Genomic DNA, 16,728 nt, shown 5'->3' with positions numbered 1-16,728 from the left:
CACCCAGGCGCCCCAATATCTTTTGATACTTGGAAAGAATTTTATTAAATATCTTTACAATATTCATGAACAAAGTATGTCTTGCCACTTATTCAAGTCTTCTCATCACTAAACTCAGAAAGGTTTAAACTTTTCCTCACGTAAGTCTTATGTCTTTCTTGAGTTTATTACTATGTGTTTTATGTATTTTGTTGTCAATCACAAAAAGACCCCTTTTCTAACAATAATTTTCATATTGTCATTCCTGGGATTACCAAGAGCTATTAAGTTTTTAATTAATACCTTTAAATCGGCCATCCCACTGAACTTATTTTTTTTTTTTAAGATTTTATTTATTTGACAGAGAGAGACAAAGCGAGAGAGGGAACACAAGCAGGGGAGTGGGAGAGGGAGAAGGAGGCTTCCCACAGAGCCAGATGCAGGGCTTGATCCCAGGACCCTGGGATCATGACCTGAGCCAAAGGCAGATACTCAATGACTGAGCCACCCAGGAGCCCCGCACTGAACTTATTTTTAGTTCTATAGTCTTTCAAATTATTTTCTTGGGGGGAAAAGTGAATGATTTTCTTGGGATTACTGAGCAACAACTGTTATCACCTACAAATCATAGTCTTTTTTCTCACTGCACCCCAAATTCTTCTATTTCTTAATGCAATGGCCAGAAGTTCCAGAGAACCATACTAAGTAACAACTATGATACTGGGCACTTTTATTTTTATTTTTTTCTTAAGATTTTATCTATTTAATTGACAGAGAGAGAGAGAACACAAGCAGAGGAAGCTGTAGGCAGAGGGAAACAGAGAAGCAGACTCCCCACTGAGCAGGGAGGCCAATGAAGGGCTCAATCCCAGGACCCTAGGATTATGACCTGAACTAAAGGCTTAACCAACTGAGCCACCCAGATGCCCTGTGCATTTCTATTTTGGAATTCTAATTTTGGGGGGAATGTCTTTAGGATGGTATCCTGTATAGTACGACACACCTGCAATATGGTAACAGGTCTTCTAAGGGAAAAGTTTCACAGCCAAATGAAAAAAAAAAAAAAAAAACTGGCTTTCTTTACTATAGGATTTCTTAGGACTAATGTGTGTGTTCCATCTCTAAGTTGGGGATAATAGGGTATGTATTCCCAAACTTACCTAACTCCAGAATGCTTTTGTGTAGTGTGCGTATTTTGAGAACGGAGTTCAACAAGACAGGAAAACTTGTTTTAATGGTTGAACCATTTACCAATTTACTGCCCTTCAGCTCCCAATTCACTCTTTACTGCCCTGCTTCTATTATAGGAACATTTCTCTTACCAGCTGGCACAGTGTTAAGTTTTCTAAGTAGAGGGCACTGGAGAGACTCTAGAGAAAGGATTTCTTCTTTCAGGTTCCAGTGCACCCCTCAAGACTTATTCTAGGGCACAGAACACCTAGTGGCAGTCATTATCCCTCCCCTGTAAGATGAGACTGGAGAGGCACGAGAAGCACTAAAGGCACAAAATCTAAGTGTGAATTACACCTTAAATGCTGGGCCCTAGGCATCTGTCCGGATCTAGTCCTAGCCATCACTAGTTCTGGCCCTACTCATCCTCCATTGAATTTAAGTTGCACCACCTCCACAGGTGGCTTCCTAGTGAGTTCCACCAGAACGGCAACTCCGTGTGAGAGAGTTCTTCCAGATTTGTTCCCTTCTTGGGTACTCTGCCTCAGCCCTAAAATACTGATTACTTTTATAACCAGAGGAAAAGCAATAAAGACACAACTTTTTAAACTGTAAAATCAAATTATTGGGTTTTTTTAAAGTTTTATTTAAGTAATCTCCACACACAATGTGGGGCTCGAACTCATGACCATGAGATCAAGAGTCACACACTCTTCTGACTGAGCCAGCCAGGTGCCTTTTGAAACCAAATTATTGTTATTCTATGTGTGATTTCCTTCTAGAATTGAAACCAAATAAAGATTAAGCATGTTGAGGGAACCTGTATACTTAAATTACATCTACAACTACTGTTATTTTTATTTGTATTAAATATGAAACAGATACCATTAACTCTGTTAACACACTGTGCTGAGTACTTTAAACAAGAACTTGATGGGTTGATGACAACATCTTAATTGTGCAGGAGAGCAAAGTGAGGTGAAGGACAGTGACTACCCAGATGTCACAGTTACAAAATGGCACAGCCATCAATCTAGGTGCAAGTTAGTGTGGCTCCAAAACCTGAACACTTTCCAAACTGTAATATAAAAACTAAAGAATAAAAGGTACAAAATATAAGTTAGGATACATTTCCAAAGAGAAAAAACCAATTATTACAGAAAAAGTGGGCTCTCAGCTAGGCATTATAAAACAGCAAAATTTGATTAGGAACATAAACATAAACTTACAAGTACAAAGACATGGTTAACCACAACATAATGAGATACAATCTAGGGAAAAGAATAAGAAATAAATGAATGTTGTGTCCTCAAATCAGAGGGCTTCATGTGGGGATAAAGAATGTATGTGACAAGGAATGAGGGGTCAAAGAATTCATGATCAAGTTACATCAGTCTTGAAGCATTATCTTTGAATCAAAGAGGGAGAAAGAAGGCAATGAGACCATTTCAGATGCTACTATAGTACTCAAATCTGACATGATAAAGAATGCAAAGTGGAACAAAGAAATCTCAAAGTATTCCAAAAGAATGAATGAATTAGCAAAGAGAAAGATTAAAGTGAGAAGGAATCCATTATTATACCAAAGCTTTCAGTTTGGATGAGAAAGACTCATGAGAAAAGTCTCATTAACAAGAATGAAATTGATTAAAAGGAGAAAGTAAAAGATAGAATTCTATTCCTGGCTGCCTTCTATTTCTGACTGCTGTAGTCATTGTTACCATACTCATTATCCTTTCCACTTTTATTTCTATGAGTGGCTTCTCTATCTTCTAGCAAGTTTAGATCATCCATTCCCCCTCCCTCCCTTTATACCTTTAAACAAACTTCACCAGCTGTACCTCAATTTTAGCAATGGTTCTATTTTTCACCCTTTCATTGTCACATTTCATAAAGACAGACCTATACATATTGTCCAATTCTCTCCCCTCTCCCCACTTACCTTCTGTAAGTGTCTTATATTCTAAAAAGCATTATAGAGGTACTAAACACATCATCTAATATAGTAAGTCCTTTCTTAGTTTTATTTTTTTAAGTAAGCTCTATACCCAACGTGGGGCTTGCACTCACAACCCCAAGATAAAGAGTAGCATGCTCTATGGACTCAGCCACCCAGGAGCCCCTTCTTTTCTTAGTTTTCATCCATTCCAGCCCCTCTAGAAAGTTCTCTCCTGTCTTTTCAGATCATCTTCTTTCTTATTACTTCAACTACTACCACTATGAAGACCCTTTCTTTCACATTTTCAGCTATACTAGAGCAGCAGTTTAACCCTAGCCATGTATCAGATCCATGTATGGAGCTTAAAAAAAAAAAATCCCTAGGCCCAACTTCTGCAGATTCTGCTTCAGTAAAAACAGAGTGTAGCCAGAACATCAGTCTAGTTTATAAAGCTCCACAGGTGTGACAATGAAAAACTAGAGACAGGAATTTTCATTTTACGTTTGAATCCTTACCCCAATCCCTTCATGAATTTCTCTCATATACTTATCAACTTGCCTCAGTAGTTTCTGGAGTCTGATCACTTACACAAAGATTTGAGGGGTTCTGGGGAAAAGTCAAATCACAAAGTGAATGCAATATTACTGGCTCCTTTCTAAAGCGACATACAAATATTCCCCGATCTCTTCTACCTCTAAAAGAAACCCCATTCTCAAACTTTCTGGTCTCTAGCGGCGCCTGGGTGGCTCAGTGGGTTAAAGCCTCTGCCTTCGGCTCAGGTCATGATCGCAGGATCCTGGGAGTCGGGCTGTCTGCTCAGCAGGGAGCCTGCTTCCTCCTCCCTCTCTGCCTGCCTCTCTGCCTACTTGTGATCTCTGTCTGTCAAATAGATAAATAAAATCTTTAAAAAAAAAAAAAAAAAACCTTTCTGGTCTCAGGACCTCTGATTTTTTTTTCAAGATTTTATGTGTTTATTTGAGAGAGAAAAAGAAAAACAGTCCACAAGTAGGGGGAAGGGCAGAAAGAGAGGGAGAAGCAGACTCCCCACTGAGCAAGGAGCCTGATGTGGGGCTGGATCCCAGGACTCTGAGATTATGACTTGAGCCAAAGGCAGCCGCTCAACTGACTGAGCCAACCAGGCGCCCTCAGAACTCCTTTATACTCTTAGTTATGGAGAACTCCAGAATTTTTATTTCTGTGGGTTTATATTTATTGATATTATCATACTAGAAATGAAAACTAAAACATTTAACTTTTTCATTAAAACAATAATAAACCCAATACAGGGCAAATAACATATTTTTAAAGAAAAATAACAATTACTTTCCCAAAAAAAACCCAAAACTATTTAAAAGGAATGATAGCACTGTTCTGTACTTTTGTAAATCTCTTTGGTGTCTATCTTAATAGAACACAGCCAGATTCTCATATATGCTACCGCATTCAATTTAATTATCACACGTCATGTAGACTCTGGAAAACATCTGTGAGAGGATAACAGTGAAAACCCAATTAATGTCTTAGTATTATTATAAAAATAGTTTGACCTTGTGAATCCCTGGAGTGTTGGGGATTCCCCAGGATCCCTGGACAACACTTTGAGAACTGAAACTGGATACTATTTTACCACCGAAGAATATTCAGGTTGTTTACACAAATATTTAAGTAAGTGACTAAATTACATTTTGGGCCAAGAGTTGGAAGATATTATTCACTTATTTGTTCAGCCATCAAAAATAATTTACTCAGAGGGGCGCCTGGCTGGCTCAATCAGTAGAACATGGGACTCTTGATCTCGGGGTTGTAAGTTCAAGCCTCAAAGGTGGGTGCAGAGATTACTTAAAAAAAAAAAAAAACAAACTTAATAAATAAATAAATTAATAAAAATAATTTATTGAGCGTCTGCTAAAAGCTATCTATCTTATGTGTTATTTTACCTCAAGCTAACATGCTCATTGACATTACAATGTGGAAATCTGAACTTTCAACCAATCAGAGTTTGAGAGAATCTTCCATCTCTCTACACATTCAGTGACAGAAGCAGATGTTCTATTTTAGGCTCTGCCACATGTAACTGGAGAACAAACAAGCACAGGTTCAATCTTGTAAGATCCTAAGCTGCCCCTAGGTATCATTTATCTTAAAGCTCAGATCATAACCCCCATAAAAGAAAAGCTTTTCTGATCCTTCATGGACCAGATCCTATTTCACCTTATCCATAATCACCACTGATTTTCTTAGCACAAAATCTATCTAAAGACCTATAATACTGTTGGAATTTCTCTCATGACATTTCTCAACTCCATGTTTTTTGTCCTATCTCTGTTACTAGAAATTCCTTGAAGTAAAGAATCACAACTCTAAATACCCAAAGAACCTGGTCAGTTCAGGGCATTTATCATGTATTTAACATGTGGCTAGTGTAAACAAATGTATTTCTGGCTTCTGTGAACTCTGAAATTATTTTAAAGCAAATCATGTATAAAATATGGTATTCTGAGTAACTTTTAAGAATCTTTAAATATAGGGGCACCTGGGTGGCTCAGTGGGTTAAGCCTATGCCTTCGGCCCGGGTCATGATCTCAGGGTCCTGGGATCAAGCCCCGCATCAGGCTCTCTGCTCAGCGGGGAGCCTGCTTCCCCCTCTCTCTCTGCCTGCCTCTCTGCCTACTTGTCATTTCTCTCTCTCTCAAATAAATAAATAAAATTAAAAAAAAAAGAATCTTTAAATATAAATCACTGGGATTAAACATTCATTTGCTATAGCTAAGTATCTTTCACAAAATTTACTTGCTTATGTTCAGCTTTTTAAGAAATTACTAGAGAAGGGGAGCCTGGAGGGCTCTGTCACTTGAGCGTCCAATTCTTGATTTCAGCTCAGGTCATGATCTCATGTGACATGGGGTTTAGCCCTGGGCGGAGTCCCTTCTCGGGCTGTGCATCTGGCTCTGTGCTCAGCAGGGAGTCTGCCTGGGATTCTCTTCCTCTGTCCCTCCCATCACTCACGTGCACATATGCATGCACAGAACATGTACGCTCTCTCTCAAATGAATAAATCTTTTTTTTAAAAAAAGAAAGACATTAGAGAACAATAAAATTTTGTGTAGGGTCTAACCTCAGTTACAGACATATTTTGAGGGTATGATGGCATATTAACTGTTAGATAATAGAACTAGTTATAATCATCCTCAGCTCACAGATAATTGTGTTTTTTTTGTTTTAAGATTTTATTTATTTATTTGACAGACAGAGATCACAAGTAGGCAGAGAGGCAGGCAGAGAGGGAGAGAGGAGGAAGCAGGCTCCCCGCCGAGCAGAGAGCCCAATGCGGGGCTCGATCCCAGGACCCTGAGATCATGACCTGAGCTGAAGGCAGAGGCTTTAAACCACTGAGCCACCCAGGCGCCCCACAGATAATTGTTTTTTATGCTTTTTTAACATACAGGATAAAAGTCAACTTGGGCTCTAGTTCATCAAACATTTTTTACATGTGTAAAAAAGAGCTAGAGTTTTTAAATTTGAGTTAAGGTTTATTCTAAAACACTGATATAACTGCTAAAAAAATTAATGAGTCATTAATAGGGTTCTGTTACCACCTTAAATCCACTTTGGAACAAGATGGCTGTAAATAAATAAGCCTCCAAACTGCCAAAAATAACTGTAAATGTAGAGTTCCAAGATCATTAGGTCACATCTGAGGCATCCAATTTTGAGTGTTACCTCTGGAATATTTAACAAATCCTAAAAGCCCTAGATGATAATAAAAAGAATCTGAAAGTATTTTCCAAGCAGAATTGTCTCCACATATTTAAAAAGTTCTCTAATAAGAAAAGAGAGTTTGCTTCCTGTAACTCTATGTAGAGTTAATAGCTGGGCAAGATTTAATTCAAATTAAGAAAACTTCCTAGTAAATAGAGTTGTCTCCAATAATGGAGTTGTCTTATGAAGTAGTATGCTCATTCACTAGATATATGTATGCTGGAGTTATGTAATTATCCACCAGATAAACTGTTAAAAGAAAACCTAACAGGGAAGGAGATAAAACTTCATGATATGTAAAATCCTTTGTAATACTGTAGCCCTAAATATAATTTACACTATTTATATACTGAGTGTACCTTAAAAATACTTTTAAGAAACAGGGTTATCACCTACTTAAAGCAACTTAAAATGTTTACCAGATTTCAAAATTAAACAAAAACCTGAAAGTAGAAAAAATGCAAATCACAAAGGGTACTAACAAATTTCCTCCATATTTAAGTATGTCCTAAAAACAGCATTCTATGACCCAAAGGAATAGCTCCTTATTAAAGCTTACTTATTAAAACTTACCAGAATTCTGTTGGATTCCCCATCGTACTCTCATCCTGAATTGCCGGGCGCTACTTTGCTGGAGTTTTCTATTTAGTCTCGGAAAATTCTGCTTCTTTCCTTCCTTTCGATTCAATTTGATGATATCATCTGTGATACAGGAAATGTGATGATTATTTTCATTTTAACCTAATGACTCAATTACTCAGTCTCGTTTTCTAGTTAATAGTCCTATGTCCCTAACTTCTTTGCTACTTTGAAAGCACTTTCTTAAGATAAAAATAAGATAAAAACTCACATCAGCCAAAATACTTGCAGTACCAAAAAAGTTTTATAGGAAAAGTTCAATTTAGTAGCCCAAAGCAGGTCTACCAATTAATGAAGATTTCTGTTAACCACGGTATTTTTTTTTTAAAGATTTTATTTATTTATTTGACAGACAGAAATCACGAGTAGGCAGAGAGAGAGGAGGAAGCAGGCTCCCTGCCCCACCCAGGACCCTGGGATCACGACCTAAGCCGGAGGCAGAGGCTTTAACCCACTGAGCCACCCAGGCACCCCTATCCACAGTATTTCTTTACCTAATGCACATAAATAAGCAAAAGCCTATTTACAAAAATTACTCATATTTACTTTCCATAATCACAGAAGTGTCTAGTTTTTAAAGAAGACCACCTCCCAATAAAACCATAGGTGGTAAAAAATAAATAAATAAATCATTCAATTAGGAGTACATTTCTAAAGAAGTCCACCTCAATTCCGCAAATATGTATTGAGCATACTCTGTGTGCAGTCAATGTATGTGACAGGCTGTGCTACAATGAAAACAAACAAAAGTAAAATATGGTCCCTTTCCTCAGTTAAGTTTAAAATTATTGATGGAAACAGACAAGTAAATAGCTAATATGAAATAAAATAAATATATAATAAAGGTATAATACAAAAAAAATATCCACTCCTCTAGCAAAATAATTCAGGGTTACCTTACTTTGCTTTCTACCTGATCTTTCAAATCCTCATTGTTTTCAAAAACACTTTTAAACTCTCCCAAAGTAATTTACAAACATCATACTGCTCCAATACCACAAAAGAAGATGAGGAAAGGATGAAGATGAAGATCAAGATGAAGATGAAGATCAAGATGAAGAAGATGAAGATCAAGATGAAGATGAAGATCAAGATGAAGATCAGGAAACAAATGTACTTCAGATTTCTATTTACAAATTTAAAAGATTTCTAGAAGCCAAAAATACTAATTTAAGAAATATACAAATACTCTGTCCACAGTCCCAACTCCAATATTAATTTTGATGACTGATAAAATAAGCCTAGTCAACAACTTAATAAAATTACACAAAACTAATTAACCTCAATTATTTTTTCCAAACTGCTCTAAACACAAGAACCTAACAATTATATTAATATAATTACTCTTTTCTGAAGTAAAAGGAGGAATTATATATTACAGGAACCCTTTCTTAAATATTACACTACCTAACCCATCAGTAATCTTTAAGACTCTTAACCACAAATATTCATTAGAATAATTGAAATCTCCCCAAAGTACTTTGTTATCTTCTTGAGGTCAGTCCTTCCCCTAAAATATATTTGTCCAAGTAAAAGACACTCAGAAAGATTTGTTTTAAAATAAAGGGGTTTTGGGGCCCCTGGGTGGCTCAGTTGGTTAAACATCTGCCTTCAGCTCAGGTCACGATCTCAGGGTCCTGGGACCCATCCCCACATTGGGCTCCCTGCTCAGCGAGGAATCTGCTTCTCCCTCTCCATCTTGCCCCTCCTCACACCCCATTTGTACACTCTTTCTCTCTCTCTCAAATAAAGAAATAAAATCTTGGGGCACCTGGGTGGCTCAGGGGGTTAAAGCCTCTGCCTTCGGCTCAGGTCATGGTCCCAGGGTCCTGGGATCAAGCCTGCTTCCTCCTCTCTCTCTGCCTGCCTCTCTTCCTACTTGTGATCTCTCCGTCTAATAAATAAATAAAATCTTAAAAAAAAAAAGAAAAAGAAATAAAATCTTAAAAAAAAGGTTTCATGAAGTCAGATATATGAACATGTTATATTCTCGGGGCGCAGAAAGGGAATACTTTTAAACACTTCTGAAACACTGCTTTCTTCTAACAAGGTGCTACTTTTTTTTTTTTTAAGATTTTATTTATTTATTTGACAGACAGAGATCATAAGTAGGCAGAGAGACAGGCAGATAGGGAGGGGGAAGCAGGCTCCCTGCTGAGCAGAGAGTGGTTGTGGGGGGGGGGGGAGCTCGATCCCAGGACTTGGCATCATGATCCGAGCCAAAGGCAGAGGATTTTTAACCCACTGAGCCACCCAGGCGCCCCCGTTCTACTTATTCTTCACCAGAAGTCTGAAACCTCAGAGCCACGAGAGTACACCAAAAAAATGAATTTGCTGGGAATCATTTAAAAAAATTAAAAAAAAAAAAAAAGGGCAGGGGCACCCAGGTGGCTCAGTGGGTTAAGCCTCTACCTTCGGCTCAGGTCATGATCTCAGGGTCCTGGGATCAAGCCCCACATCGGGCTCTCTGCTCAGCAGGGAGCCTGCTTCCCCCTCTCTCTCTGCTTGTCTCTCTGCCCACTTGTGACCTTTGTCTGTCAAATAAGTAAATAAAATCTTTAAAAAAAAAAAAAGGCAAAATATAATTTTGACTAACCAGGTTAATTTTAAAACAGCATTTTATAAAGTATAAACATAACAAAATTAAAAGTAGCAAAGCATATAAAATATGAAACTGCTTTATTTTAAAATGTTTATTACCTAAATCCTCATGTTAAATGATCGCCTGCATTTTTCCAATCTAAAAGAAAAAAATGACTTTCTCCTACTCAGGTAGACAATTATGTATTAGAAAAAAACAAACAAAACAAACAAAAACCCAAAATAACCATTATGATGAGGTATTTTATGAAAAAGTTTCTTCCATGACATTAGGAGTATATATACATGATAATAAAAACAGTAGTAACCAAGAAGTGTTGCTCTCACATGTACTCATTTAATTCTCACAACAATTCTATTAAATATTATAACACACATTTTCTTTTTTTTTTTTTTTTAGATTTTATTTATCAGATAGAGATCACAAGTAGGCAGACAGGCAGGCAGAGAGGGAGAGAGGAAGGGAAGCAGGCTCGCTGCCGAGCAGAGAGCCCGATGCGGGGCTCGATCCCAGGACCCCGAGATCATGACCTGAGCTGAAGGCAGAGGCTTTAACCCACTGAGCCACCCAGGCGCCCCAACACCCATTTTCAAATTAAGAAACTGAGCCAATGAGGCCAGCTATTGGTAAACTTGGTAGATATTCTATATGAATATTTGTACAGCCACAATTTAAAACAAACAAAAATCAGATTCTAAACCACTGTAGATCTGATAAAGTGAAATATTCACAAAGCATAATAACTGTTTAAAACAGGTATCATCTCATGAATCAACCATGACTGGTGGATTCAGTCAGAAAAGCATGCAACTCTTAATCTCAGGGTCATAAAAATTGAGCCCCAGGTCAGGTGTAGAAAGTACTAAAAAAATAAATAAACTTAAAAAAAAAAAAAAACAGGTACCAATTTTTCATCCCTTTTCTGTAAAATTCTTGTTAAAAAAAAAAGGAACCTGGGGCGCCTGGGTGGCTGAGTGGGTTAAAGTCTCTGCCTTTGGCTCAGGTCATGATCCCAGGGTCCTGGGATTGAGCCCCGCATTGAGGCATCGAGCTCTCTGCTCATCAGGGAGCCTGCTTCCTTCTCTCTCTCTCCGCCTGCCTACTTGTGATCTCTGTCAAATAAATAAATAAAATCTTTTAAAAAATTAATAAATAAAAATTAAAAATTTAAAAAAGGAACCTGAAAGAATGCTATATATTCTTGGAAGAAACAAAAGACACCAATGTCTATTTTAACTATCTACCATAGTGCTTGATTTCTACCTTCAAGGACAATTATTCCTCTATTTTCTTCACTTGAACATCCTAACCACCAAACAAAATACATACAAAAAAACCTAGAAACTTAAGAAATGTATTGGTTATGACAATACATGTTTAAAACTCCCTGCAACATCTATATGGTTTTCTTACTTGTATGATTTGGGGCAAGTTATTTCTCTATGCCTCAGGTTTTACACAACAAGAACAGCAGCAAAGGCTTATATAGCATGTTCATGTAAATATAATGCAAACCGAGGGTTTTGGAGGGGAGAGGGGTGGAGGCTGGGTGAGCCTGGTGGTGGGTATTATGGAGGGCTTGTATTGCATGGAACACTGGGTGTGGTGTATAAACAATGAATTGTGGAACACTGAAAAGAAATAAACACACACACACACACACACACATATATACACATACATACATATAGCTTACTGTGTACCAGGTACTGTTCTAAGCAGATTATACATGCCTTTTGACTCATTTAATAGGGCAAACTTCTGAGACAGACAAGCACTGTCATTATCACTTTTTACACATGAAGCACTGAGAAATACTCTGCCTGTGACCACATGGCTATTAAATGGCAGAGGATTTGAACGGAAGACTGTGTGGTTCTGGATTCCATGCTCTCTATCACTAGGAGCACATAGTTATCTCTAATAACTCACAGAGTTATTACAAAGCTAAACCGAGTTAACACACAAAATGTTTAGGTCAGTGCCTGCAAGATGGTAAGCACTCAATAAATATTCGTTATTAAATTCTTTTCTTAGCTGAAAAGATTTCTCATTTCTTTAGAGTTCACGATTATCAGTTAAGACAAGACTTGAGGCCAAACCTATTATTTCTGATGATTTACTTAATTCACATATTAGATTCTGAAGTGCGGTAATCGCAGCAATCCAAGAGTTCTTGATTTTTTACTTAAAACTCTGCAGATAAACCACAACAAAAAAGAAAAATACCTTCCCTGGAAAAGTTAACACCTCTGTATCCACCTGTCAGGTACTTTTCAAACACTTATCCGAAAAACTAGAGCCCACAGAAACAGCAGGCAGAGAACCCCATCTGATAACAGTAACTTGAGTCTTGACAAAAAGAGAAAATTTTAAACCAGCTAATCCAGAGGCTAGCGCCTCACTAGGATTAGATTGTATGCTCAATTGAATCACCGACCCCCGTACCTTTTACAAAATCCTCCTCAAACCACCCCACTCTTCCTTACAGGGGCTGGTCCCCATGCTTCACCCGGCTTCCTATTAATCCATGCCAATCTCTCCTTCAGTTTTTGCTTTTTTCCTAATTAGTTAACTTTGAGGCTTACGTAAGGAGAGCTCGCCTTTCTAGGTACCTCCTAATAAAACACCATCTGATGAAGCCCTTGCCTTATGTTTTCTGACAAACGCCCCACGGTGGGCGTCCGATGTGGCCCCGAGGTCTGACGCCCCGCAGAAATGGCCAGCTCTCGGGGGCGTCTCTGCGCTGCCCGCACCGCGCCAGGCGTACAGGCCTGGCCGCACAAAATGCCCAACTAAGCCCTCCCCTGAGCAGCGACTCTAACCGAACGCAGACCCAGCCGGGCTCTCCAAGGGCTTCTTGGGCGAGGATGGCTCGGTCGGACCTCTCCCCTCGACCCCGACACCGCCAACGAACGAACACGCTTGAGGGGAAAGCCGCCGAGTTTTCCTCACAAAGAGCCCGGGTCGTCCGCGAGTGGTAGCGCCCCTCGACCCTCCAAGCCCCCCCAGCCCGCAGCGCCGCCCACTCCCACCGCCCCTCCTCAAACACAGCCCCGCCGAGGGGACGCCCGGGTCCCTCTGGCTCAACCACCGCACCAGGTGGCGCTCCCCGTGTCCCCGCGGGCCCTCACTTGGTTCCGCCCACCCGCAAGGAAAAACTCGATCGACAACTGCGGCCAACCGCCCCTTCCCCCACAAACCGCGGTACTTGGTTCCACCCACACCCTCCCCCCACTCCAACTCGGTCCAACTCGGCTCCTTACCCAAAGACATATCAATTTTGTCAAGGTTTTCATTGCTGCGGGCTTTCGGCTGCGGCAGCGGCGGGGTCGCCGTGGCTCCCACTAACCGGGTACCAAACCGGTTCATGGCTGGGGACGTCGCGCTGGAACAGTCAGCGGAGAAGGCCGGAGACCGAGGCCTGCCACCTCCCACTCACGCACGCAGACTAGCTGCACCGAGGGAGCGCGCACGCGTGCTGGCGGCGCCCTCGCTCTCCCACCCGCGGCTGCGGCCGGGGGGTGTGGCTATAGAGACGAGCGGCCGGCGAGAGCGGCCCCACGCCCGGGCTTGCTCCTAGCGGCCCTTCCCGGACAGGAGGAAACATTGCACCCGCGGCTCTGTACGATTACAAAGGCGGCTATTGTAGCTATTCGCCCTTCTGCCCAAATTGGGGGATACAGGACCCTGAGCACCTCCGGATCGCATACCCTAAATGAGATTGTGTTTCTCCGACACCTTCCATTCGTCCTGCTTCAGAAAGGCCCCCTAAGCTTTGGTACACACGAACATTTCACACCCCACTGCAATGCAGCCTCAGAGGCAGGAGAGACCCCATACAGCTTAGATTGCAGAACTACGTCCCAGCTCCCCTCTCCCAGGCAGCTGCTCCACCTGCAACATGCGAAGTCTCCACGTCTGGATGCAGAGCAAACCTGCAGTAACAATTCTTGCGTCACCTTACCAATAAAAGCAAATGCTAACGTTTCCCGCATCTGTACCACTTCTCAACCGGCACTCCCAAAATATTTTACACGGCACTAGCTACCTTAATAACACTTCACCTTCCCTTAGGAGAGGGGTAAGTACCTATGCTTGTTTGGCTGCATTTTTCTCTAATTCATTTGCGTTAGGAATTGATACGATTCGTTTTTCTTTCTAATCATCCTTGTAGGAAAACTGAATATTTGAGGAATTCCTGCATAGTAACTTTTTTTTCCTATTTACAAAACATGATATTCCCTCTCTTCTTACCTCTTTCTCTTCCTCCAAAGCAATGTGCTTGTATGGAAGCATTTAGGTTATATCACCCTCATAACAGCTTACAACTGTCTAAGACATTTGCATCTAAGGAAAAAACCAGGGACAGGCATTCCCTCCATTTAGAAATCTCTGCCACCTTCCTCCTGTCCACTTCCTAAAATTTCTTTTTGCATGGCGATGAACCAGTGACCTTAAGCATCCCCAAACCACGGTAGCCTATACTTAATTATTTTCCCCCCAAACCAAAATTATAACCATAGGAGAGTGAATCAGGCCAGGACACACCTATGAAGGATGCAAGAAACTTTAATGGTAGAGGAAAGTTTGGATGAAAAATCCCAAGAACAATACTTAGCATGTCAAGGAGAGTAGCATATATGCTCTTAAGACAATGTGCTTGATTTTATTACTATTCCACCCAACAGCCACCACCCCTCCCCCGACTACTAAAAACCAGGGAAAATGGGTTCTAGAGAGAAAAGTATGAGAGATCTAGGTTTTACTGAGTGGTACCTTTTTCACTCATTTCAGTCATTCACTGTACAAACTTGGGAAACTCGGTCTCATACTCATCTGCAAAACAAGAAGTAGTTATACTAACTACATGCATTATAGGTAATTATTCTTGGATTTCTTATGGTTCTAAAATCTTCTACGCACTAAACATTTTTCTTCACACTATCATTCTCTCCCTAGAAATAATTTCTGTAATCTCTGCTAATTTGTGGGAGTCATCTACAGGAAAGAACTTAAGTTCTTAAGTTCTTAACGTTGTGGAAGAAAAGTAATGCATTTATTAAGTTCTTAATGTTGTGGAAGAAAAGTAATGCATTTAGTTCTTAATGTTGTGGAAGAAAAGTAATGCATTTAGAATTTGGAAGCATTTTGTACTTCAGATAAGACAGATAAGAAAAATCCCAAATGTATAAAATCCCACCCTCCACCAATACATATAAAGATTCCCTTTTATCCTGATTTTTTCCCCAAAACTGAAGCTCAACTCCAAATCTTCTTAACTTTAAAGGGAACATGCCCCAATATTTCATTAAGCAATCCTAGCTGTTGCATTTCAGACTTTGAGATTTCCCCCACAGGCTGAGGGTCTGAGTCTCAGAGCAGATTCCAAAGGGAAAAAAACAAGGAAACGAGTAGTATTGTGTAAGGATAGGTCAATCACACGCAAAATAGTAGAAACCAAAACAGCAGCCTGAGACATACGCAGCAAAAGTGAAGTGGAAGACAAACTGAGAAATCAGAACTGGGGGTTGTCTAAGAAGTTCATCTGCCAGCCACAAGGGCTGGAGGTAAAAGGCCAACCCTGCATTTTCTGGGGCATGAGAGGCAGGTATTCCTTTAATTATACACATTGAGCTCCAGGCATTGTAATAGGCTCTGGGAATAAAATGTAAGTGAAGATGGATTCAGCCCCTATCTTCATACAGCGTGCAGAGCAAAAAAAAAATTTTTTGAGCACCTACTGGGAATAAGTACAGTACTGTGCCAGACACTGAACATATAGCTATTGTCTGGAGTACAGTAAGTCAGCAGCTTCATCTAAGTCAGAATAAGCACAGAATTCAAGTAACTATCCTTTTTAGAGGCTTGATTTCATATACTACACATAAGGCAATGTCTAGGATTGTCAGATAAACTACAAGATTGGCTATATTTGAATTTTGAATTTCAGATAAACAATGAATAAACAGCAAATTTCTTTACCGCAGGGTGTTGCATGCAATATCTAGGATATATTTGTATTAAACAATTATTCATTATTTATCTGAAATTCAAATTTAGCTGGGAGTCTTGTATTTTTACTTTCGCTAAATCCAGCAACCTTAACATCATACCTTTCTATCAACATGTTGTGAGTCTCTTCTCACAATGTGCATGGAAATCTACATTCTCTTCAAAGGTAAGCACGATTCATGTGTTTCAGTCATTAAGTTATTTCTATCAGTTTTACATTTCTCCTAAGTCCCTCTTTTTTCAGCTTTATTGAGGGGTAATTGATAGACAATAAAAGACACATATTTAAAGTGTGCAGTTTATATATGGGTATATGGTGTATAAACCTGCAAAAACACCACCATAAAGAGAATAATAAGTATATCTCTTATTTCCAGAAGTTTTCCTGTGCTCCTTTATAATCCTTTCTCCAACCACTACTTAAGCAACCACTGACCCCACAGATTAAGTTGCATTTTCTAGAATTTTATATAAGTAGAGTCATACAGTGTATACTCTTTTTTTAAAACTGGATTACTTCACTCAGCATAATTGTTTCCAATCTGTATGAATTTATTCTTTTGCTTGCCTAATTGCACTAACTGGGGACTCCAGTACCATATTTATTTATTTATTTAAAGATTTT

At 39.6% G+C, this 16,728-nt stretch overlaps 1 protein-coding gene across 2 annotated transcripts in view; it reads right to left on the bottom strand.

Annotated features, from left to right (window-relative positions):
* FYTTD1 (forty-two-three domain containing 1) overlaps window positions 1-13,603 on the bottom strand; it is a 30,598-nt gene extending 16,995 nt beyond the window's left edge. The window contains exons 1-2 of one of the 2 annotated variants that reach the window (XM_080808252.1): window positions 13,355-13,603; window positions 7,421-7,549 (exon numbers count right to left, since the gene is read on the bottom strand). In XM_080808252.1, coding sequence (XP_080664378.1) covers window positions 7,421-7,549; window positions 13,355-13,460 — 235 coding nt within the window. In that variant the 5' untranslated portion in view covers window positions 13,461-13,603. The remainder of the gene's footprint in view (window positions 1-7,420; window positions 7,550-13,354) is intronic. The other variant, XM_080808253.1, reaches the window with a different exon arrangement.
* Between the last annotated feature and the right edge of the window lie 3,125 nt (window positions 13,604-16,728).

This window comes from Martes martes (assembly GCF_963455335.1).
Source record: "Martes martes genome assembly, chromosome: 1".
NCBI classification, from domain to species: Eukaryota; Metazoa; Chordata; class Mammalia; order Carnivora; family Mustelidae; genus Martes; species Martes martes.
The sequence above is the reverse complement of the archived record's forward strand: the minus strand, read 5'-3'. Positions and strand labels throughout refer to the sequence as shown.